At 44.4% G+C, this 26,184-nt stretch overlaps 1 protein-coding gene across 7 annotated transcripts in view; it reads left to right on the forward strand.

The window, feature by feature from the left end:
• NR2C1 (nuclear receptor subfamily 2 group C member 1) overlaps positions 1 to 12,048 on the forward strand; it is a 110,090-nt gene extending 98,042 nt beyond the window's left edge. For 6 of the 7 annotated variants that reach the window (XM_029601600.1, XM_029601603.1, XM_029601602.1 and 3 more), the window contains exons 13-14: positions 8,848 to 8,953; positions 10,597 to 10,771. In XM_029601600.1, coding sequence (XP_029457460.1) covers positions 8,848 to 8,953; positions 10,597 to 10,771 — 281 coding nt within the window. Of the gene's footprint in view, positions 1 to 8,847; positions 8,954 to 10,596 lie in introns of all 7 variants that reach the window. The other variant, XM_029601599.1, reaches the window with a different exon arrangement.
• Positions 12,049 to 26,184: the final 14,136 nt, after the last annotated feature.

The raw sequence follows: 26,184 nt of genomic DNA on the forward strand, positions 1-26,184 counted from the left end.
CTGATCTTTGTACGTTACCAGACGCCTCCGCTCTGTGTACTCTCGCTCCAGGACGACTTAGGTACCCGCTCCTCGAGGGCCTTGTCTCACTCCTCTACATCCTCCGGGGTTACCAACTACCAACAAGGATGCCTAAGGTACCCACTCCTCGGGGGCCTTGCCTCGCTCCTGTCTACCCCTTGGGGTTGTCTACCACCTATCTGAAAGAGTAAATAACTTATTCACATTTACCCTTTCTAGATCTCTCATGATTTTAAAGACCTCTATCATATCCCCCCTCAACCGTCTCTTCTCCAAGCTTAACATCCCTAACCTCTTTAGCCTTTCCTCATAGGGGACAGGTGGCATCCCCTATATCATTTTGGTTACTCTTCTCTGCACCTTCTCCAGTGCAACACTTTTTTTTTTGAGATGTGGTGACCAGAATTGCACATAATACTCTAGGTGCAGTCTCACCATGTAGCAATAAAGAAGCATTATGACATTTTTCATTATATTCACCATTCCCTTCGTAACAATTCTTATTTGCTTTTTTGACCGCCACAGCATACTGAGCCGAAGATTTCAATGTATTATCCACTAAGATACTGTCGTGAATGCCGAGAAGATGTGGACCCTTAGCCCGAGGAGGAGATGGTACCACCTGAGGAGACGACTCCCCCAGGTTCCTCGTCGGGAGGCGAGGCTGGACTGAAGAAAGGAACAACTGGATCTTCACCACTGGAAGTCCGCGGTCCCCCCAGGTGGAGCCCGTAGGGACCCGGGCCGCTTGGACTTAGGTGAGGCTCCCTCGTCAAGAGGCAAAGCTGGACTGAAGCAAGGGACAACTGGATCTTCGCCACTGGAAGCCCGCGGTCCCCCCGGGTGGAGCCCGTAGGGACCCGGGCTGCTTGGACTTAGGTGGGGCCCTTGAGAAGATGGAAGATTCGTTGGAGTCTGGTCCAAAGTCAGAAGCCAAAGGGTCGCCAATCGCCAGTCCGAGATCAGAAGCCAGAGAGTCGTCAATCACCAACCCGAGGTCAGAAGCCAGAAAGTCATCAATCACCAATCTGAGGTCAGACGCCAGAGAGTCGTCCAGGAGTAGGAACAAGAGTACCAGAGGCACAGGCAAACTTACGGAAGTAAGCAGACTCGTTGCCAAGTCGAAGAACCGGATTAGGAAGCCTCCTTAAGTACTTCCCTAGGCCTGACATTATCTGTTGCAGCTGGAGCTGATTAGGTGATGAGGGCCCTTTAAATGCTTGCAGGAGGCGTGGCTGCGTGCCTAAGAGGAGGATGGCCCGAGGACGAACCAGGAAGTGCTGCAGTGCGGCCCGACGCAGCGAAGAGGTCGAGGGATGCTCTCTTCGTCGTGAAACGCAGCAGGGGCTCGGCAGGGGGAACTGCCCTGAGGGAGGAGAGCAGGAGCCTGCAACAGGAATGTCTCCCCACCGTCGCTGGGGTGGGAAGTAGGAGGGGCCAGCTGCGGGCAGCCGCAGCTGGGAGTTATAATAGATGCCTAGATCTTTTTCCTGCGTGGTAACTTCTAATATGGAATCTAACATCTTGTAACTATAGCATGGGTTATTTTTCCCTATATGCATCACCTTGCACTTGTCCACATTAAATTTAATCTGCTTTTGGATGCCCAATCCCTAAGAGCCCCTTTAACCACTCGATCATCTAATGGTCCAACCAACTCCCTCGCAGGTTTCCTGCTTCAGATATGTTTTTAAAAGTTTTTATTATGAGTTTTTGCCTCTATGGCCAACTTCTTTGCAAATTTTCTCTTAACCTGTCTTATCAATGTTTTACATTTAACTTGCCAATGCTTATGGTTTTTCCTATTTTCTTCAGATGGATCCTTCTTCCAATTTTTAAAAGAAGTTCTTTTAGTTATAATAGCCTCTTTCACCTTGCGGCACAATCTATTTTCAATATTGTCTTAACCTAAGCCTTGAACTTGTGAATATCATCATCCCTTGCTGAAACATGTGCTCCACCTTATCTACTCTCTTGCCAACTTCTGCTAGTGCAGTATTAAGTGTAGTGAATTGAAAATGTATTTGTCAAAGTTAGGTTTTAAAGATGCAACCATAGAGCTTGTCATCTTCGAGAATAAGGCTTCATCCGAGTCTCTGGTTAGTACATCATTTTCCTGTTTGTCATCTTGTAACCTGCGTGACGCACCTTAGCTGCCTCTTCTCTCACTGGTTTTGCGATCAGACCAGTTGTAATGATGTTGCTCAATCGAAAGCATTCAAAGATCAATAAGAAAAATTCAAACTGTTGACAGGGGAGCAAAATTGCAGAAGACTTCAGGGGGAGGCACCCAGGTCCAAAAAGCCACACAACAGTCTCAGCTCACCGCATCACAAGACTTCCCAAAACAGCCTCCTGTAAAGTTAAAAAGGCTGGATACCACCAAAGAAAAGATTGTGCTGTTCTAGTCTCTGGTCAGCAGCATCGCTACAAGCAGGCAGGCACGATGACCATATGCTAGCTAAGTTTAAATTGTACCTAAAGCTTCAATAATTAGTAAAGAAGGGAAGAAAATTCCCAACAAAGGGCGTGGCTTATGAAAACTTTCCTCCCATTCAGTATTTATAGAAAAAAAGACCTTGCTGAATCAGGTCCCACGTGATTGAGTGTCACGTTATTTATGTGATTTATTACTCGCTTAACTACATAATATCCCTAGGCGAGGTACAATTCAACCAAACACACAGTGCCTTAACAGTTTAAAAACAGCCACAACGGGTGTTTGGGGAGGGTAGGGAATATTGGTGGCTTGTATAAAGATTTCGTTAGAGAGTGATTGTTTATGTTTTATGTTGGTGAAAATGTTAAAAATAAACAATTCAAAAAAAAAACAAACAGCCACAACAAATCAAAGATTGCCATCTTCCAAACACCACTTAAATCATCATAAATACATACAAGCAACAGACACTAACAAAACACAGTGATAAAACAGAATACATACAAATGAAAACAAAACCAAAAACCATGTGCAAAACAATTGAAATCTTAAGCTATATAGTGATTAACTATACACTTCCTAGGACTGAGGCGAAATCCCTGAGGCTCTCGCCGGCTCACAGGTGAAGAGTGCTATCCAAACACCACCATCCTTCACAAGCACGTTTTAAAATGTGCTCGTAAAAGCAGACAAGTCCAAAGGAAAGGCAGGCATAACCGCTTAAAATTAGGAGCACACATGCATGTGCAAGGCATATTTTATAAGCGTGCACTTGCACAGATGATCTAAACTTTAGGTGCACATGCACTCGATTTAACCCAAATGTTACCTTTATCTTCAGGCTAGTCACTATGTGATATCAATAGGCTCACCAACTTTCACGGATCCCAAGTGGCAATTTCTTACAAGTTGTTTTGATATAGATGATCCTCAGAAACGTTCCATTTCATATTTATACAAACAATTGGAGACCTCATTAAAGAGTTGGTCTTTGGAAGAAGTACAACTTAAATGGCAGTCGGAACTTAAACAGTCATTATCAATTGCAGCGCTTAAGGCTGCTTTTATCATGACACGAAAAATTACATGCAATATGCTTCTACGTGAGACTCGATATAAAATCATCTATAGAATGTACATATCTCAACATCAAGCATACAGAGCAGGTTTTTCTAATTCAGATATATGTATCAAATGTGGAGGAGTTTCAGCGCACTTGGGTCACTCTTTATGGAGTTGTCCAATAATTCAAATTTTTTGGAAGAAAGTTTATCGTTTTGCTAATATGGTTGTGGGATTTTAAATTCCTTTTTCATCTTTAGTGGCACTTTTTGGAAATTTTCCAAAATCTTTCAAAGGAAATAAGAGCTCGATTCTTTGGATTATAAAGGTTTTTTTGTTGGCTTGTAAAGCTATATTGACAAATTGGATAACATCAGAAAATCCTTCTATAATATATTGGCATTCTTCTATAATAAATCTATTAACCATGGAAACTCTGACCAATACCACTCTGCCAATTAGAACTAGAAGAGCAATAAATGCAATTTGGCTACCCTTTATACTAACATTACCGCATGACTCAAAAAGTCTTTTCCTTAATCGTATAGATATCTAACAGATGATCTTTAATATCCTTGAATAAGGACTTGTTAAGATCTTTAATGTATTTCTATTTAAGAACTCCATTGGTGCAGGGAGGGAGGGAGGAATGGAATGGAGGGGTGGTTTTGGGAGAAGGGATGGGAGTTAAATGGACTAGGAAGAGAAAAATGAACATAAGAGTTTTACAAAAATATGCTGTATGTAATTAGATATATACTTTGTAATGTTCATTATTTTATGCTTTTTAAAAAATAAAAACAGATTTATCATTAACCCAAATGTTACCTGTTATTTTAAAAACTAAAGACAACATACGTTTCTAAATTTCTCTGGCGTAACAAACATGTAGATTTGCTATCAAAGGACTAATGTTACTGAATAAAGAAGGTGGGCTAATTTTCTCCCATTTTCAGCTTTATAATATGGCTTGTTTGTAGTGCTCTCTAGAAAGTCCATATTCAAATCCAGTTAGATTGATGATTCCGTCTAAATGGCAAGTTTTGAATATTCCCCTTTCTATCCAGCTAAGGTTTAGCTGAATAAGAAAGGGACAAGGGGGCATTCCTAGGTAGGGTTGAGTTACCTGACTGACTTATAGGTTAACTTCAATATTTGGAGTTAGCTGAATAACTTATTTAGAAGGTTTAAAGTTATCTGGCCTCATTCTTAGCTCTAACTACAGCCTCCCTCCGTAGCAAAGCGCACTCTGCTCTTCCCTGCCTCCCATTCTGCCCAAACTCCTTCCCTCCATTCCGATCATTCCTTATCACAGGAGACCAGCAGCAACTACTACAATGCCAATCAATCACCAAACATCAACAACAATGTAAATAACTAATCCTAACTGCTCGGTTATCTTACTCTAATTCTCTCCCCAGTTATATGATCCTTGTTGTAATGTAACTTTAAGATCTCTTTGCACTTGTTTATGTTCCGTTTTTTGTTCACACCCCCTTGTTATATGTAAACCGGCATGATGTGGTTTCTAATCACGAATGCCGGTATAGAAAAACTCTAAATAAATAAATAACAACAAAAAAGACTCATCCCCATCATGCTTTCACCACTTAACCAAGTACTAGGTCTCACCCTGTTCTCCCTAACTCTGTTAAATGCCCAATCACTCACAAAAAAAACCCCATCTCCTATATGACCACCTTTTGGACGAATCGCCAGACCTATGTGCAGTTACAGAAACCTGGCTCAAACCAGAAGACACGGTACTGCTGAATCAATTACCTATCCACATATACGACATATTCTCCATTTCCAGAAAGAAGAAAAGAGGAGGAGGTCTACTCCTTGCTGCAAAAAAAAATCTGGGGCTAACACTTCAATCAACTACCTCGTCCAGCTCCCTTGAATTTGCAGTTTTCAAATCGGCTCAACTTCAAATAGGTCTCACTTATGCCCCACCTGGATGCCTAGATTCCGACCCATCTCCCCTGATAGAAATTATAGCTAAATACATAAACTCTGACGCCCCGGCCATCCTGTTACGCGATTTCAATCTCCATGTGGACGCCACTCCGCTTCCCTCTGACCGCGAATCCTTCCTTAATACTCTTTCCTGCATAGGCTTCAAACAACTTATAAAGGAGCCCACTCACAAAGCAGGGCACACCTTGGATTTAATTTTTATTAACCAAAGCCTAGCCCAAGCATCCCACATTGTCTGTCAGCCAATTCCCTGGTCTGACCACAAACTTATCTCCACATCATTCCTCAACCAACTCTCTACGCCCTCCTCCTCACAGAAAGCCACAATTCAACTCAGAAAATTATGCAATCAGGAAATCTTAATCTCTCACCTCTCTCCAGAACTTAACCATTTAGACCTCACAGACGCAGACACTGCCTTATCCTCATGGTCCAAAATAACGAGTAAAGTGGCAGACTTGATCTGCCCCCTAAAAACTAAGGTTATCCTCTCAAACAAGGACATGAAAAAACCCTGGTTCTCTCCAGAATTAAAATCCATGAAACGCGAACTTAGAAAAAGGGAACAGAGCTGGCGCAGGAATCCTTCCTCCTCAAACCTAGCTTCTTTCAAATCGTTCATGCACCATTACAGGATCAAACTTCTTCAGACAAAAAAAGATTTCTCCTCCCAGAAAATCCATAATTTCATCTTTGATCCAAAAGCCCTTTTCTCACTGGTTTCTTCTCTTACTAAACCTCCAGTTCCGGCTATCCCAGATGACAAAGCAGCTCTCAAATCCATTGAACTTGCCAACTACTTCAAAGACAAAATAACTAATTTACTGGCCACCCGCACAACGCTTACATCCCCGGGCCAATCATGTCCTCTTCTCACGGCACCCCCTCTCATCCCTATGACTAATCAACCTTTCAAAGCCTCATCGCCTCTTAAGGCATTCATGGAAGAATTCGAATCAACTTCCTCACTAGAAATAGAATCACTACTGAGGAAACTAAAACCAGCCTGCCACCCTTTTGATGCGATTCCTGCTAATCTTCTCATTTCAAGTGCCACTGAAGTCTCTAAGCCCATCTCGCATATCATCAATGCTTCCTTAGCACAAGGTCATGTCCCCGACCCTCTCAAACTGGCTATCTTAAAACCCCTTCTAAAAAAAACTAACCTCTCCACAGACAACCCAGCAAACTTTCGTCCTATTACAAACCTTCCTATCATCGCCAAGATCCTAGAAAGAATTGTCAACAAACAACTCTCCGAGTTTCTGGACAACAACAATATCCTCTCCCCAGCTCAACTAGGATTTCGCAAAGCTAGAAATACAGAATCTCTCCTTAAGAGAAAGGGCCTTATCTCTGGCTGGACCCTTTCTATGGAACACAATGCCCACTGAACTCAGATTACAGAGTGATATCAAATCCTTTAAGAAAACCTTGAAGACATGGCTCTATAAACAAGCCTTTCCAAAAGAAACAAGGGGGTAGAGAGTGAGTGAGAACGAAAAATACAGAAAAGCGCAACTAAGAATAAATGGCATTACAATATTACAAAGACATAATACAGTTAAGATGTAGACCAAAATAGAAGTATCTCAATAACTTCCCTGGACTAATCCACCACTACCCAAAATTTTGACTTTATTAATGATATTGTAACCATTTGTAAATGGCACCTGCTAAATGTACATTAAACTACCTATATATACCTTATTTTGTGCCTATTTGTAAACCATTGCGATGGTACATGACTTAGCGACGGTATAGAAAAGTTTTTAAATAAATAAATAAATAAAATAAATTTCTCTGTCTGATATCATCCTCATGAACCTGGAAAAGAAAAGGCCCTGTCTTCTCATCCTCCTAGATTTATCGGCCACATTCGACACAGTGAACCATCAATGTCTCATTGACAGGCTAGCGGAGATCGGCATCAAAAATACCGTACTAAACTGGTTCAAGTCCTTCCTTCAAAATAGGCATTACAAAGTCAAGATTAACAGCAAAGAATCCCCCCCTTTCATCTCTTCCCTAGGATTCCTCAAGGTTCATCTTTATCACCGACATTATTCAATATCTATCTTCTCCCCCTTTGCAATCTACTCTCCGAGCTGAAACTTACATATTATCTTTATGCTGACGATGTCCAAATCCTGATACCGATCACCGACTCGCTGCAAAAAACTCTTCTCCATTGGAATGCCTGTCTCATCCACATTAACAACCTCCTCTCAAAGCTTAATTTGTTACTCAACACCGACAAAACAGAATACATCCTAATCACACAAGATGGCAGCGTACCACTAAGTAACGTTCAACAGCCAATGTTCCCTACTTTCTCTCCCAAGGTAAGAAACCTCGGGGTAAGACAGCCAAATGACCTTCACAGGCTTCATCAACAACACAGTAAAGGAATGTTATTTTAAACTCCAAGTTCTAAAACGACTAAGACCCCTCCTCCATGTCCACGATTTTAAGTCAGTTTTACAAGCCATCATATTTTCCAAAATTGACTATTGTAATTCACTCCTTCACGGCCTGCCTGACATTTCACTCAAACCTCTCCAGCTACTACAGAACGCCACGGCCAGGATCCTCACAAAATCCAATAAGAGGGACCATATAACTCCAATTTTAAAGAATCTACATTGGCTACCAATTAAGTTTAGAATCCTTCATAAACTACTAACAGTCATTCACAAAGCCATACACAACACTACTCCTCTGGATCTTACAATACCTTTGCAACTCCACACCTCGGTCCGTCCAATTAGACTAGCCCAGAGAGGCACGCTTCAAGCACCCACCATCGAGACCTCCTTCAGTAAGAGAGCTATTTCCGCCTCGGGCCCCAAGCAATGGAACCTGCTCCCTCCTGAACTGAGGCTGGAACAATGTCCAATCACCTTTAAGAAGAGACTTAAGACTTTGTTGTTCAAACAAGCCTTCCCATAACTACTCACCTCAGCCTTGGTTCTTATCCGCATCATGAGTAGACTATCCAACTTGAGGCCTTCACAGTCCTCCCCTATTTAATTTCCTTGCTTTTCGCCCAAGTTATACAAATCCCTATTCTCTATACTTGCTTCACCCATTTTATGTTTTCCAGGTTATTTCTACCCTGTTCATTGTTTTATCCAGGTTATTCTTCCCTGTTCATTGTAAAACAAGACTTTGTCTATGTTATTTTGCTGGTTGTAGTGTAAACCGAAGTGATAATTAATCTTGTTAATTGAACCTCGGTATATAAAAGTTATAAATAAATAAATAAATGACCAGAGGCTTTATAAGGTTTGAACCATATCCAAATGAGAAATGACCTTTTACTGTTTGGATTCTTTCAGATCACCCAGGACTGGAAAACGTACCACAGATTGAAAAGTTTCAGGAAAAGGTTTGCATGGAATTTCAGGATTATGTCACTAAAGTGTATCCAGAGAACAGCTACAGGTGAATTTTGTCTTTTTACTGCTTTTGAGGGCTTTGGTTTACTTACTTAGACAAGTAAGAGAACCGGTTACACAGGTAATCCCAAATACAGCACGGCAAAGCCTTCCAGCTCTTGTGAGTGCATGTGGTCAACCGATTTCTCTTACTTGAATGCATATTCTAAAGATGGGACAAAGAATATTGACTTGCATTCACATTGATGCATCTACCCAAATTCTGGTGATATTGCAAAAGATCAGGCATTTGGAAAAAAAAAACAAAACGAAGTCCCCAGTACAGTTGGATTTGTCATTTATTCCCCAATTTCTTGGTTTCTTTTCATCATATATGATCATGATTCATATGTAACTGCCTGTGGACAAGCGCCTAGCTAGCAGACAGGGTTTGCTTTTACTGATGTTTTGGCAGCCCATCGCTAACATTTGAACTTTGAAAAGAGTTAAAGTAGGAATATATCTGTCTCCCTCCATCAAAATGTTTTTTTAGGTGCCTGCCCCTGCACACAACATTTTAGAATCCTGTTCTGTTCATACGAGTAACGATAAAACTCCATCACCACACCGTGATCTTCCACCCAGAAGAAATAAACTTTTCTATGGATAACTTTTTCTATGAACACACACAACAGCTTTGAGACAGTTTATTCTAAGTGTGGTTGTTCATCTCGCCCCCTCCTATTTTTCCCCCTCTGTAACCACCTTCCCCACCCAGGCAGCATTCCTGGGACTCAGGATCCTTCACTGGGCAAAGTCTGTCCAAAACTAACACTCGGCACCGCTCTAGCAATGGTCACTGCAGCAGCAGTAGGCACCTTCCTTCCTTCATTGGAGCTCTAGCGCATCCCTCTGGTACACCCGACCTCCCCCTACACCGTCAGGAGACCACAGCCCGAGCTTTGCAAGCGACGAGATCCAGATCTCTCCCTCTTACTTCCATCATTGTTGCTGGTGAGACTCTGATGATCTCCCTGGTTGTTATTTCAAAGCTGAGGTGCGCATTGACAAAACCTTCTGAATAGAGCAGAGCTGCCAAATATCTCTGTGCCAACTTTGACCCGAAAATGGACCAAGTTTTCACTTTCTTCCTGTAGAAATCCAGTGGAAGATTGAGAGCTGCTCCTTCTTTCCCACCCCAAATATCCCAATTAAATGCTAAAGGATTTTTAAACTGTTTTTTTTGTCAGTGCCCATATGAATTTGCCCATTTGACTTCAACTTTTAACATCATGTATGGTAGTGTTACAAACGTAAGTTTACAATTTTTAGTAATATTAAATACCTCTGGAACCAGTTGTTAGCTCCCTAATGGTTTGTGGAGAAAAATAGGGAATATGCTTTGAATATTTATTCCCTCAGTGATGCTTGTATTTATTTATTTTATTTTATTTACATACCTTTGACTGAAATACAATAGTTAACATTCAAAATTTTAAAAACACGCAGTACATGAATATAAAACAGTCATATGATTTGACAGCATCTTTTCTTTAAACATCCGTCCGAACTCAGTTTAAACTGTGGCTGGCGAGTGTTAAAGCTTGTCTGCAGATAAAAGACCTCGGCATGCCCAGAAATCCTGATCCTTTTCTTTCCTTGTGTTGTTTTTTTTTTTTTTTTTGTTTGTTTGTTTTCATCTGGCTCCAGGCTCTCACGGCTCCTCCTCCGGTTGCCTGCCCTGCGGCTGATGAGTGCCGCTATCACCGAAGAGCTGTTCTTCGCGGGCCTCATTGGAAACGTTCAGATTGACAGCATCATTCCTTACATTCTGAGGATGGAGACGGCGGATTACAACTCTCAGCTAACGGGTCATGCTGTGTAAACCAAAGACGTGGACGGGACTGTGTGCCAACGTAGGAACGGCAACGTTAAATCCCTGTCCGTGTGCTCAGGCGGGGAGGGGATAGAAAGGCGTCCCTCATCAACCATGTGTTAGAAAAACAAACATGAAAGCTACACCAACAAAGGCCCAAACTGTTTTTTCTTTTTGGATGGAAGCGGCTTTGTGCGGCGAGGCCTTTCTTGTAGCTTTAGCAGCACCCTGCCCTCCGACACGCACAGACTGTTAACTGTCTGTCCTGGTACTGTAGGAAAGTGGACGTGGAAACTGTACAGGATCCAGATTTGCTGGGCAAGAAATCAGGAGCCCAGCAAACATGTTGCCTGATCCACAGGAGTCACAAACTCGGTGGGGGTGATTTGTATATTTACGATCAGGCAAGTGAAAGTTCATCCCGCACACCACGGATCTCTTTTTCAGTTTCTTAAGTTTTTTTATTTCGCCTCTGAGAACCAGCAGATACACAGATCAGAATGCAGAGAAGGGGGTGGGGGAGGGGGAAGCCCAAACTATCTTCCTATAATTACTTTTTTATGTGAGTTGATGGGGGGGGGGAAGAAGTAAAGTTATTTTATTACTTGAAATAGTGATACTTTTAAACGTGAGAAGAAATCGTAATACAGAGCTCACAGGACATTTATAAAAGGTCATCGTCTTCCTCTCTCCGGGGCCCTGTCATACTGGTACAGAAGAATGCCTTCAGTCATGTACAAAGCAGGATTTATTTTTTTTTTTTGTATTCCTTTTGCTTTAAGAAAAAAAAAAGAACAAAATATTTTGAGCAGAAAATTTGATTAGAAAAAAATCGCGTATTCACCTCTTTCCAGATGCTGAGGATTGAAGAACTGCTTTGAGTTTAAATATCCAGCTGTATATTTGGCTGGAAAAGGTCAACGTGCTGCAAGGTGGCGACAAAGCTTGCCACATTCTTGGCAGTGCTCTGGTTTTCTTCTTGATGGCAGCCGAGGGCTTTGGATAGTTCATTCCATGATACGCACATGGCTACAGGCAATTCCTTGGCCACGTTCATCTACTTATCTCTGTGATTGTCTTGCTGATGTATAAAAGCTACTGTAAATGTCATGAAACCGGACTCAAAGTGTAGATTCTATTTTGGCTGTATTTTTTAAACAAAGTGCAACTTTTTTTATTCTACGGTAAATTTCCCACAACTTTTTTTTGTTCTGATGCTGTACAGAGTTTTCCATTTTGTTTTGATTAAAAACAAAACGAAAAAAAAATGAAAGCACAGAAAGGGGCTTCCTTTTTTTTAAAAGTTTACTTTATTTCCTTTCTTATTTCATGTGACGTTAGGAAGCTTTTAGATCAACTCTAAGGGCTAATAGTTCAGTTTGATGGTAATGAGTACCTTTGTCCCACTGCTTGGCTATTCCACATCAAGTTGGAAACGCAGCTGCAAAAAGTGCCAGTATCATGGAAAGGAACGAGGTAACAAATTTACGCCCCACTGTGCTGCAGTTGGGGAAGGTAAAAATAGTTTTTCTTTGTTTTATTCTCTTGGTTAAGATTGCCAGCCCTTATGAAGAGTGAAGCTAAGTTAAACCGTTATACCACTTTTACCCCTCTGGTGGATAATGCCATGGTTTGAACCAAAGGATGTTCACTGTGGACTGCACTTTAGTGCAAAAGTCAGTTTATGCCTTTTGACGTATTCTGAATCTGTCCTTTCTTAGTTTATTTTCTGTGCTGTATGCTGCTGAAAGAATCGAGGGCAGGTCTGGAGCAAGGAAAGGATCTCGCTATCTGTCCCAGATTTCTACTAGCAAATGTGGATACAGAAAGACATCGTTAGCCAATAGCACCACAGTGTCGTTCCAAGCTGGTAAAAACCATCTGTACCCGGGGTCTTAAATTCTGGTCCTCAGGCCACAAACTGGTCTGGTTTTCAGGATATCCTTTTGTGAAGTTTTTGTATACAGTGGTTCTATTACATATACATTTTTATTTCCTTATTATTTGGTGCCGACCTTCAGACCTGTTTTGAGACCTTATATTCAAATAGACCTCCCACTGAGAGCAGATCCTCTGCTTATAGGGAAGATCTCTTCATTCTAATCCAAAGCAACTTTCCCTGGTTGCTTAGAAACTAAAAGGTGGAGCTTTTTATGTAAACATTGGAAAGAATTATGTTAAAGGGATCAATGCCCACCTCTCTGTTTGCACAATAACTCCCCAAAATAGGATGGAAATTTACCATATTTGGCATGCAGGAAGAAAATGTGAATATCTCAGATGAAATTTGAAAACCAAAAACAAGATCAACTGAGCCTCCCAAAATAATACCCATTGCTTTCAATGGGAAACTGTTAGAAAGCTGACCATCACTGTATCCCAAATGCCCCTCCCCTTGTTTGCTACCGAGAAACACAGGTGGAAAGAGAGACAGGGAAAATAACTGAAGCAACTTATAAAGAATGGCACAAAAAGGTACTTCCAAAGTACAATCATCCCTATCAGACTGAGGATTTCCCTGCAATATGAGTCATGTCCAGTTCAGAGTATATGCAGGGGTTTACTCAAAGGCACTTAAATGGAACCAAAAAAGCAACCTGACTATTGTTTATGCAGCAGATCTGGATTTATCAATAGGCCTATGCCAGAGCAGCAGAACAAAATAATGTCCTGCCTCCTGTGAAAAGAAAAAAAAGACCTTTGCTGCCCTTCTGCTGTTTGCTTGTTGTGGCCAAGTAAAAACTGTCTTCTCCAAGGACAAGCAGGATGGTAGTCCTCACACATGGATAACATCCTCATGGAAAACTTGTGTCAAAGTTTCTAGAACTTTGACTTGGCACACTGGGCATGCTCAGCATGGCCCTATACCATGCATCCACGCAGGGTCTGTCTTTAGTCTCTTTCTGCAGAGCTGCAGCATCATGGTTGGTAAGCTCACTTTTGACCTATTTTGGAAAAATTTCCAGTTTTTTGTTTTAACGTGTGGGGTTTTTTGGTCTGCGATTCGACACCAAGTTCCTTTCTGTTCTCCCCTTAGTGTTCCTAGTTTGGGTTTTCATCATTTATTGGTAAGTTTCCTTTCACATTAGATTCCCTGTGATGCCAGTGCTTCAATGCCTGCCGACTTTTGACACCCACCACCATCAATTTTGATATTGCTTCCCATTTATTTTGTCCCATCATGGCCGCATCTGGTTTCAATCTGTGCCTGAGGACCATGTCCATCATAGACCCCCATGATGAATGTGTCCTCTACCCGGGGACATGGCATGATGTCCGGGGTTGCTGCAAATGCTCCCAGATGACCCCAAAAGGACATCTTCTTTAGCTTGATAAGATGGAATGCCTCTTCAGCCCGCAGAAGACCGAGCCATCAGCGTCTGTGGCATCGGGATCAAAGGACCACATAGCCACACTGATGGATACTGAGCCATCGACATCGGTGGGACTGTCAGTGCCGTTGGCTGATAGGGGCACCAGAGACCAGCCACCATTAAACTCCTCCAGGCCATCCAGTTCCTCGTGATCGGCCTCGGCACTGGGGAAAGACCATTCTGAGCATCGAGGGAAGCTGAAGAAGCATCGGCCTCAGTCCCTGTCAATGCATGGTGCTAGGCATGTGGATGCACCAAGACATGCAGTGATGCATCCGAAGTGACCCTGCGGCAAGGAGTGCTAGTACTCCATTGGTGCTGGTGTTCTGCAACGGTCTCCACTGGTCCTGATGACAGTCACTGATTCCACATAGAAATGACAGCAAGAAAGGACCAAATGGGTCCATTCAGTTGGCCCAGTAAGCTTATGGTAGTATCTGCTGTGCCATATAGGTTTCCACATGTTTATCAGTTTCCCCAAACTATAAAAGTCAGGGACCTCATTGGTTGCTGTTTGAATCCAATTCCCCGTTATCGCTGTGCTTATCCTCTTGGTTCCGAAGAAGATCTGGCCACCCCTCCTTCCTCCCAGTTGGTGTTGGCATCACCAATGTTTGAGAAGGAGCTTGAGCGACAAGTTCAACTGGTGGTCAAGCAGGCGATGCGAGGCATCGGTCCCATAGCACCAACAGTATTGGAACCATTACCATCAGTCTTAGAGCCGCTGTTGGAGAAGCTCCATGCGCTCATTGGCATGTTACCAGCCCAGCTGGCAACTATTCCCGGGTGGTATCAGTGCCCATTGGGGCACCGCATTCTCCTCCTGCCAATATGGTGGACGTGTTGCAAGTTCCTTGGATGAGGAAGCCCCACCTAGACCGGCTGAGACATCGAGGCCTGCAGCCCCCCCCCCCCTTCCAGCTTTGCCGGTGCCTAATCCTCTGGATGAAGGTCAAGCGCCTAGGGCCCCATCCCCTGCTAATTTCAGTGAGGGCGAGGGCCCCTATGACCCCTGGGAGGATGATACCACAGTGTCTTCCTCCGACTGCTCTAAGCATGTCCACTCAGAACCTTCTCTTCCAGAAGAGTGAAGGAAGTCTCCACCTGAGGACTTAACCTTCATAGGATTTGTGAAGGCGATGGTGGAGGCCATCCCATTTCAGTTACTGAAAGAGGAGGATGCCAAGCACAAAATACTTGAAATCCTCCAGTTCATTAAGCCTCCTAAGGAGATCATGGCAGTCCTGGTACATAATATCCTTAAGGAGTTAATGCTGAGGATATGGGAACACCCCTCCTTGCAGTGCCTCCCATGAATAAGAAGGCTGACGGGGTTTATCTCGTCCAGAAGACTCCCAGATTCGATAAGCGACAGCTTTCCTACCAGTTGGTGGTGGTCGAATCCGCTCTGAAAGGGCCAAGCGGTTTTGGATCCATTCGTCTGCGACCCCTAGGAAGGATCACAGAGCGATAGACATTCTTGGGAGAGGTTTTTCAGGGGGGAGCATTCATTGCCCACATAGCTTCCTACCAGCTCTACATGAGACAGTACTCGCAGGACATCTGGAAGCAGGTGACAGGAGGTTGAGTAGCTGCCTCAGCAACAGCAGGACACCCTCATGTCGCTGATGCATAAGGGCCTGGAGTGCGGGAAACATGAGGTAGCGCGACCTACAATGTTTTCGAGACAACATCAAGAGTCTCCGCAGTGGGAATTTGTGCCTGCAGGAATGGCATGGCTGCGGGCCTCGAATCTCCGACCAGAGGTTCAGGAAAATCTTGCAGACATGCCATGTACTAGGGAGAATCTCTTTGGAGATAGGGTGAGGGATACAGTGGCCCAACTCCGGGACCACCATGAAACCCTCCAACAACTCTCCACCAGCACTCCAGACCCATCCTCCTTGGCTAGAAGATCGGTGAGATCAGGGCAAAGGAAGTCTTCCTTTCACCAGAAGAAGTACTATCCTCTACTCCCATCAGCAGCATCAGGGCTCCCGCATCTGTCCCAGGTAGCAGAGAGCCCCCAAGGCCCTGCTGGCACCTCAGTCAACTCCAGGGATGGGGTTTTGACTGAGTCATAGGGAGCATAGTCCAATAACCCGGTCGGGGGCAGGCTGTGGTTCTTTGTGAACCAGTGGCCCAGTATAATCGATGGGTTTTTTCCATTGTTCGTCAAGGATACCGATTGAATCTTATCGGTGTCCCACCAAATTGTCCTCTGAGCCCATTTTTGGGGCTGGTAGCGCATCAGGAGGTACTACTAGCAAGCTCTCCTCCCTCTTAACTGCTAGAGCAGTCGAGCCTGTTCTACCAGGGCAAAGAAGGCAAGGATTTTACTCCAGGTACAGATTTACAAAAAAGAAAAGTTTAAGATGGTTTCCCTGAGCATCTTGATCCCCCTCTTACAAAAAAAGGGACTGGTTATGTTCCCTCATTCTGAAGGATGCATGCACACAATTCAAGATCTTCCCAAGTCACCAGAATTATCTCCAATTTGTGGTGGGAAAACAGCACTCAATTATCTGGTGTTGCTGTTCGAGCTAGCCCCATCCCCATGGGTCTTTCAAAATGCCCGGCAATAATGGTAGCGCACCTCTGCAGGTTGGGGGTGCATGCTTCCCGTATCTGGCCAATTGGTTGGTCAAGAAGCCATCAGGTCCATGCGCTTGACCATCCAGATGTTGGAGTCACTAGGGTTCATCAACTACCCAAAGCCCCATCTCAACCCGTCACCTCAATTGGACTTCATAGGAGCCCTGCTAAACACAGCTCAGGCCAAGGCCTTCCTGCCTCGTTAGAGAGCCATCACCATGATGACCATCGCAGCAGAGATTCAGCAGAGCCAGCAGGTGTCAGCACGGCACATGTTGAGGTTGTTGGGCCAAATGGCTGCAACCATTAGCAAGTAGCACATTTATTTTTTTATTTATTTATTTATTTATTTATTATTTTATTTTATTTAAGACTAATCGGAGAAAATTCTTTTTCACTCAATGCACAATAAAGCTCTGGAATTTGTTGCCAGAGGATGTGATTGGTGCAGTTAGTGTAGCTGGGTTCAAAAAAGGTTTGGATAAGTTCTTGGAGGAGAAGTCCATTAATGGCTATTAATCAATTTTACTTAGGGTATAGCCACTGCTATTAATTGCATCAGTAGCATGGGATCTTCTTAGTGTTTGGGTAATTGCCAGGTTCTTGTGGCCTGGTTTTGGCCTCTGTTGGAAACAGGATGCTGGGCTTGATGGACCCTTGGTCTGACCCAGCATGGCAATTTCTTATGTTCTTATGTTCTTAACCATCCATGTCACTCTTTTGGCACAATTACACAGGCACAGGGCTCAATGGACCTTTAGGTCACAGTGGAACCAGGCTACGCAGAACCTCCAGGATCACATCTGATTCACCTTGCCCCACCAAGTCCAAATGAAAATTACCACTGTTTTCCCCTTCCTTTCTGAGCTAGCATGGGTGAGACCGAAGCATTGCTGCTGCTGCTGCTCCCTGCCTTCTGGGGATCGCGCTCTCTCTCTTCCTCTGTAGCCCAGTCAGCAGGCACACTGGGGCAGCAGTCAGGTGCCTCTAGCTGTTCCTACTGCTGCCGCTGGCTCCTCTTCTTCCTGTGCCAGTTAGGTCAGCTGTTTGACTGGTACAATCCTGCTTGTCTTTGGAGAAAGCAGAGTTGCTTACCTTTAACAGGTGTTCTCTGAGACAGCAGGATGTTAGTCCTCACAAAACCCATCCGCCACCCCATGGTTTCTTTTATGTTTGATTTTTATGTAATTCTGTTATAAGACTGAAGAGGGACCCTGTGTGGCCTCATGGTACAGGGCATGCTGAGCGTGCCCAGTCAGAGTTCTAGAAATTTTGACATAAGTTTTCTATGTCAGGGCTCCAGCTGATGTCGCCCATATGTGAGGACTAACATCCTGCTGTCCTTGGAGAACACCTGTTACAGGTAAGTAACTCTGCTGTCTCCCAACAGATGTGAGGCCATAGGAGATCCAGAGCCATCCACCACTTTCCTGATGGGCAAGCCAAGGAGGGTTTCACCACCCCCCACCCTGATCCTGTAGAAGGGCCAAACAGAACTGCTGGAAGTGCAGTCACTACCATTGCCTGTCCCCTTCCCTTCATGCAAGACCAAACAAAACTGCTGGCACTACCACCATCTACTTCTGCCACCCATTAATGTCTACTCTACTGCCTCCCCCCCCCCCCCCCCCCGTGTTCTTTACGTGGGAGAACTACAGTGATGAGCCTGCACCACCACCATAGCCCCTCCTCTACCTCCCGATGTGGCCCAAGTCCAAATGAAAATTACCACTGCTTTCCCCGTTCTTTCTGAGCTAGCATGGGCGAGACCAAAGCATTGTTGCTGCTCCTGCAACCTGCTGGAGCCACCAAAATGATAGAGGAGAGCAGGGCTGGTGGTTGAGCTTTTAACCAGCTCCTGCAGCTGTGAGCTCCTTTTCCCTCTGTACCAGTCAAACAGCTGACCTAACTGGCACGGAAAGAAGAGGAGCCAGCGGCAGCAGTAGGAACAGCTAGAGGCACCTGACTGCTGCCCCAGTGCGCCTGCTGACTGGGCTACAGAGGAAGAGAGAGAGCGAGATTCCCCCGAAACCTGGAGGAGGAGCCTTCAAACTGGAGACTCTGGGAATGAGGGGCTGGAATAAGAACTCAGGCATGAGAGGGGAGTTGGGCAGAGAGTGAATACAGAGACTGAGGGGAGAAGAGTGGGAACGGAGGGATGAGGTTGGGAAACAGGGCCATAATGATTTTGTTTCTTTTATGTAAACCGCTTTGCTTTATGGTCAAAAGCAGTTTAACAAACTAAACCACCAACAGTGCTTAGGGGTGACAAGAAGCTAAATCCATCACTGTTCTGCAGGGCTAAACTATACAGCATAGGGATAATCATAATACAGTCCGAGATCCAGTCTGGGTGAGATAATCCAGGTATGGCAGTCTTTTATGTACTTTACACAGTTAGAGAAACTTCACCATACTTCAACAAGGCTTCCGCAATACTCTTCTTACAGAAACAGATGCATGCGTATGCATGGGCTTCTCAGGGTCCAATGGCTAAGCTCATCTTGGCCTCTAGCCTTCAAGTTGCCAGACCACTGGTGTTCCCAGTAATCCCTTTGAACCCCTGAGGGCCAGTCTGAATCCTGGAGGATGGGGGTCCTGTTCCAGGCTAACAGCGGTTTGAAACTGTCTCTGATTAAGCCATTCTGTGGCTCCATATAAGGCAGCCTGGTATGAAGTCTGCCAGAACATGGTTTGCCCTGACACCCCACCATCACAACCAAACACTTTTACATGTACCTACCACGCAAGAGCCTACTCCCAGCACACCAGCCTTAATTCACCCCCACACCCTTGTGCACGTGTTTAACCCCAAGCACACCGTCAACAAAAACACACGCAAAACAAAGCATACCCCACAGTTCCTATTGCAAATTACCCCTCCTCCCTGCAAACTCACAAACTACCCAAACATACACTGCCTCCTACAACTGCTCCCCCCATATACAACACACCCAGACACCACCTTGCACCCAACCCTTACACACACACACACACACACTAAACCCTTACCTACAAAGTTCCTTGTAAACACATACCCATACCCCCAAAAAACACAGCCACACCTGCATACCCAATCAAAACCACAGCCCCCTTTACCACCTACACTCACCTGTGCATGCACACAGTAATCTTTCCACCCCAAGCAACCCATCTGTACTTCCCTCCAATGCACTTCTTCAAATCTGTGTTGGAAAGTATTCCTGAAGCCATGGCTCTGCATGCTTCCCTGCTTGTTTTAAATGTTTATTGCAGTGAAAGAGGTGGCCAGCATATAATGCAGGTGCCCATGAAAAAATCTCTTATAAAGTTGACGCTCTATGAAAAAAATTCTTTTGTATACATGGTATTGTTTTTAGGGGCCAGATATATCAAGCTTTTCTCCCGTAGATTCAGAATGGTTAAAACTGTTTAGTACAGCTGGCCCTGGGATAGGCATATGGTATCCCTGCTCTTTAAGGCTCCAAAAAGATTTTGCCCATTACCTTCCATCAAGTAGGTTGCCCCTAGGCTTTAGAAATTTGGCCGTCCATTTCCACGAGTGGTTTCAGGACTCCTAGGGTAGTGGTAGCTCATTCATAGTTGCCCATGAAAAACACCCTAACATCCTGGGAGCAACCAAGCATGACACGGCTATCATTGGATATTTTAAAGTTTACCTCATAATTTAGTGCACTGTAATTGTTCATGTTTAGGTTCACATCATATTAGAATTGCAAATTACAGATCAGAATTTTGTCAGACTTCAGGTTTGTTTTTTTTTATGGGCAGAGCTTTATGGGCTAGCAGGGAAAAGTTTAATTTGTGAAAGCCTCAATATCAAAATAAAGGTATTGGCTAAGCTGCTTTTGATATATCCCACAAATATAAATAGGATTGGTAAATCCTGGAACATATTTACATATATGCACAAGTCTGAATTGTTGCACCATAATGCGAACTCAGTAGCTGTTTCTGCAAGGAGGAAGAAGTTTGCATCTCATAATTCATTGCCAGCTGCACAAACCAAAACTGCAGAATTATAAAATTTGATATTTATGACCTCGTAAGAGTGCAATCATGAAACTGCACAACTTCAATTCATTAGTGACTACAAGAATCGGAAGCTTGATATTTCACCCTACTACCAGCCTTTCAAGTCTATATTATCTGGATCAGAGATCAAGTCTGAGGCAACCTCTTTGCACTTCAGTTCCAACCCAGGTGTCATCCATTTGTAATATTTAATTGATTTGATGCTCTCAGCAGTGTTTTAAAATGTCACATGAATGTGAGATTTGGGGATTGAGACTAAAGGTTGGCAAGGGCAGTCCTCCGGTAGTGCAGTGGAAGGGGAGACAGAAGGCCAGACTCTGTCAACATTTGCTGTCATATTCCAAGTTTTATATGCTTTGATTTGTTTAAGCTATAATTTTTAAATTGGATTTATTTTAGCTATTGCAGCATCAGTATGAACTCATAATAAAATTTCCTGTACAAAGAAAATAATCATTCCTCATATCTTTCCGTGGCTGTCAGAATGCATTCCCTTTATTGGTAACCAGATGAAGATAAGTGCTGGGCTAGCAGTGATTCATTCAATTCAATGACACTCTAGTAAATAGAACGATATTTAATAGAGATCCAACTTCCATGCATCCTTCTATCTTTGCTGAGAGTCCATTGATTTTATCATTTATTTCTAATGATTCTGAAGATGCAGTGAAACCTAATATTGCCATTGGCAGGATTCACATCTGTTTAGTTTTTGGCTGCTAGGGATGTTCTGCCACCCTGTTCTTTTGAAATTCTTGCCAACACACAAGGTTTATGGACTGAATGCTTAGAACTTAGGAAGATGATGACCACAAGCGCTTAACTGCTTGTGCCATAGTACCTTCAGTTAAATTTGGTCAAGTGGTAGCTTTCAGTGGCTTAAGCCTTCTAATTCTGTCTGAGCTCATGAATGGAGGAAGGCAGGAATTACTAGAATTTTCCTTTACTGTTTTTTATCTTTAAAAAGAAATTCTTATGTATTCACTTTGTCTCTGTACACATTATCTCCTGAACTATTCAACCCTCAGCAACTAAATTATCAAGCTAGATCCATCAGTATGAAATGTATATTTTCCCATAGAACAGGGGTAGCCAGCTCTGGTTCTGGAGAGCCACAAACAGACTGGTTTGCAAGATATCCATAGGAATATGCATGAGAGAGATTTGCATACCCTGCCTTCATTGTATGCAAATCTATCTCATACATATTTATTGTGGATATCCTGAAAGCCTGGCGTGTTTGTGGTTCTCGAGGACTGGAGTTGGCCACCCCTGTCATAGAACTTATGGAACTAGCTCAAAAATGATTTAATAAAAAAATAGAAGAGTATCATCAATCTTTGTATTCAATAGAGTTTCTTAACAATATTAATGCACTTCCTCTTCCTAAATTTGTTCATAAAAATGTAATTCCTATATGTTGATTTTATTTAAAAGATTTATATACTGCCTCCCTGGACTTTTATCAGATCACCCAAAGCTGTGTATACAACATAAATAGCAATAAGAATGTGCGCTTCAATACAAATTTTCAGCAATAATAAAAACAAGTCTAAACTTTTATAACTGACATCAAAGTGCACTCAGCATAAAATATGGAGAGGCAAAGAATGTCTTATTCATGAAAACTCTTACATAAGCTATGTCACTTTAGTTCTGGACCATCTCTTTCAATTTTACCAGATATTCTCTCTCTAGGGCTGTCCTTGGGTGGGGGGAGGCCAATAGGGGCAACTGCCATGGTAGCCTCACCCCAACACTATAACTTCAGTGTTCTAGGGCTCTGCACCCTCCTAAGGTCATCAAAATGATCAGAGGTACATATATGTTAAAATAACATTTATTCTCACAGGACAAGCAGGATGGTAGTCCTCACATATGGGTGACATCACAGGATGGAGCCCTGTACGGAAAACATTTCTACAAAGCTTTGACTGACCCTGGCACACTGAGCATGCTCAGCCTGCTATTATCCCTGTGAGCCACAGGTGTCTCCCTCAGTCTTCTTTTTTCCGCTCTGCAGTAAGCATAGCGGTTAGGAGCTCTGTGAGAAATTCTAACACTTTCTCCATACGGAAACACTTAAACTTTTACTTCACAAACACTTTTCCCTGCACGAGTCTCCCTTCGCGTACGTTTATTCCACGCTCGGTGAGTACTATGCCCTGTTTTTTCGGTCTGTTCCTGTCACCTCCTTGGTCTGCCAACCGACTGCCGCCTTCCCTCTCCCCATGTTTTCAGTTAACAACACATAGCCTGCGAGTGTCCCTCTGTGACATTCTGCCGGGTTATTAGTGCTAGTGGGACAGAGACTTCCACGGTTTCCGTTGCCGCCAGGGCCCCTGTCTATTTCCTCAGTACCCTCGTGCAGTCGATGCCCCCATTGCTACCGTCGGTACCCCCTTCAGACCGTCCTGGATTCTTAGATGTCATCGGTACCCCTCCCCCTGCGGTACTCTGATGCCATCGTCCCTGCATCATTTCTATCAGTGCCATCCATGTTTTTCATCCATGGCACTGATTTTTCCTTGGGTTTCATCGGTGCCATCATTGCCTGGATGGATGCCATCGATGCTCACCTTAGTGTCGTCGGTGCCATCCATGCCAGGGTCAGTTCCATCAGTGCCCAGGACACTTCCATCGATGCCCGGGTCCATTCCATCGATGGGCATTGATGCCTGGGTCCATTCCATCGATGGGCATCCATGCCATGGACGCCATTGGTGCCCGAGTCGATCCAATCGATACCGTCAATGCCCGCCGCCATGCCACCAATGCCGTCGGCGCCTGCCTCCAAACCATCGATGCCTTCGACGCCCATGTCGTTTCTATCGGTGTCTTCGATGTTCCTATCGATGCGGTCATCGACAACATTGATGCCGGTATCGATTATTCGATGCCACATCGGTCCCATAGATACCTACGCCGATGCCGTCAGTGCTTCCATCACTGTCATCATTGCTCTGCCCGAGTCATCGATGTTTTTTCATGTATATATTTTTGACGATATCCTCGAGGCCGCTTCGGCCGCCATTGACACCATCAATACCGACATAGCACCGCCACGTAATGCCCTCTCCTGAACACAGTGCTCCATGCTTTGGGTTCTTATTAAAGCCCCGTATTAGCCTACAACACTACATAGTGCCAGGAGCAGTGCAGGCATGCTGACAGTCCGTCATCAGTCGCCAACCAAGACAGCAAGGGCATCCATCTCGGCGCTGGGGAAAGACCAGGCCAAGCACCGTGGCATGCATCGTCACCGACACGGTGACTGTCCGCCACCGATGCCATCCAGCACATCAGTGCTATCCTTCTCGATGCTGGACAATGCTCAGGCTGAGCAACATCACCATTGCCATCGACACTGTTCTGCACAGTATTGGCAGTCCTTGGTGCTCGAGAAATACCGGAACGAGTTCCGAAGAATTCTGCACTGGTGTCACGAGACATCGAGCCGTTGCGACGAGGGCCGGGTCCACGAGCTATTAATTGGCTCCCCTGTTCCCGAGGCGTGCCTCACTGACATCGGTGCGGAATTGTGGCCCTCCACTAATTACGGTGGTAGCCCCAGCCACGCTCAGCCTGTCTCCTCTATACCTGCGCCACCATACCAGGGATCAGAGTTGAGATAGGCGTCTACTCCCTCAATGACTCCTGAAATCCATGGAGCCAGCAATCTTCACCGGCTCGTCCTTCGGCGATCCACGTCAGATGGTAAGTTCCCGCTTCTGCGGCATTCCCATTGAGATGTGTTCTCTAATTCGAGCCATATGGTTCGAAAAGTTCTAGGTCATGTACCTTCCAGGAACCGTATTAGTGTCACATATCGCTATGCCAGCTATGTCAGCCACAATACCAAGAGAACCTCTCTATCTTTTCTTTGGGATTGCATCACGGCATCCTCCCGTTTTCAGCAACGAGGCTCTGTACTGATTAATGCTCTGGCTTCTGGTTCCCGATTCAGAACCAAAGTTCCAGGTGCATTCGCTGATCTGCTAAACATGAGATCCAGCAAATACTGCCTCAAGGGCAAGTCCACCTTGAAGCCTGACGGCAGGTCTCTGTGTCTCCTTGTACAGCACACAGAAATGCGGGTAAGACTTTACCGCTCATGCTCCCGTGGGATGTTACATAATATCCAGAGTACATCAGTCCCTCCAGTTGGACACCTCCTGGTCTCCCAACTGGTCGGATATCAGAGCGGCCACCCCACTTTGTACCAAGGTTCCCAGTACATTCCCCCAGTCGCTACAAAGCGCAGGAGGGGGGGGGGGGTTGGGGAGTTTTAATTTCACTATTCTTTCTTTCAACAGAAAGTAGTTACTCTCTGCCCATCTTGGACCTCAGAAATACCAACTTTCTTCAGAAGGCACAGGTAAAATGGTATCTCTCGTCACCATGCTTCCATATCGCAGTAAGTACATTACCTCTAATCTTTCTATGTGCTTCATGGTGAGTCAACAATATTACAATCCCAAGCTCTGCCGGTTGCACCAGCTTCGGCAACTGGGGTATTTCATTGAATCACTATCGGTGACTGCTGTTTCTCTACAGAGTGCAACATCATTCACACTTTCCTTGCATGGACAGCTGCATAACCACAGTCAGTCCATGCAAGGAACTCTAACTTCTACATGACTCACTATAAATTACTACCTGGGATTACTGTCACTGCCATAAATCCCTTATACAACACTTCTGGACACCACAGTCACAATGACCTTCCTGTCCAGCAACCGCGCAGACATTCTAATAAGTTCTTACATGTCCCTGCGCGCATATTCCATGATCTCAGCCCCTCAATTCTTCATTGTCGGGCCATAGGGTGTTTTCACTGTGCACTGTCCTCATAGATCCAAAACTGCTATGGGTTGGATTCAGTGAAATTCCATTAACAGTGGGTCTAAGCTGTTCAACCGCTTTCGTCCCTCATCCATATTGCAGATCTAGAACCAAAACCTAGTCTGCTTCTCCTCATGCTCGCATTTTCTCAGGGTTATAGAGTTTGACCAAAAATCTTCTCAACCCAATATGCGTCTATTCCGCTTCAGGCACAGTTTCGCATGAACTTTCTGGAGCTTGTAGCCATGAGTTTATACCCTTATGCCTTCCAATCCTGCCTCTGCAACAAATCTTTGTGCATACAGACAGACAGCATAGGGACAATGTTCTTTCCAACATACAAGCATGCATAACCTCTTTGCTGCTCTGCAAAGAAGCTGCACAGCTCTACCCTTGGCCCTTGCTCACTCCATGCATCCTCGGGCCACTTATCTAAGATATTTACTAAACGCACTAGCAGACCTTCTCCATGTAGGTTTCCATCCTCTCGAATGGTCTCGGACTACATGTGTAGCGGGAAAATCTTCTAATGCTGAAGTCAACCGAACTTGCCCTCTGCGTCCGAATTGAACC

This window comes from Rhinatrema bivittatum, chromosome 4, assembly GCF_901001135.1.
Source record: "Rhinatrema bivittatum chromosome 4, aRhiBiv1.1, whole genome shotgun sequence".
NCBI lineage: Eukaryota > Metazoa > Chordata > Amphibia > Gymnophiona > Rhinatrematidae > Rhinatrema > Rhinatrema bivittatum.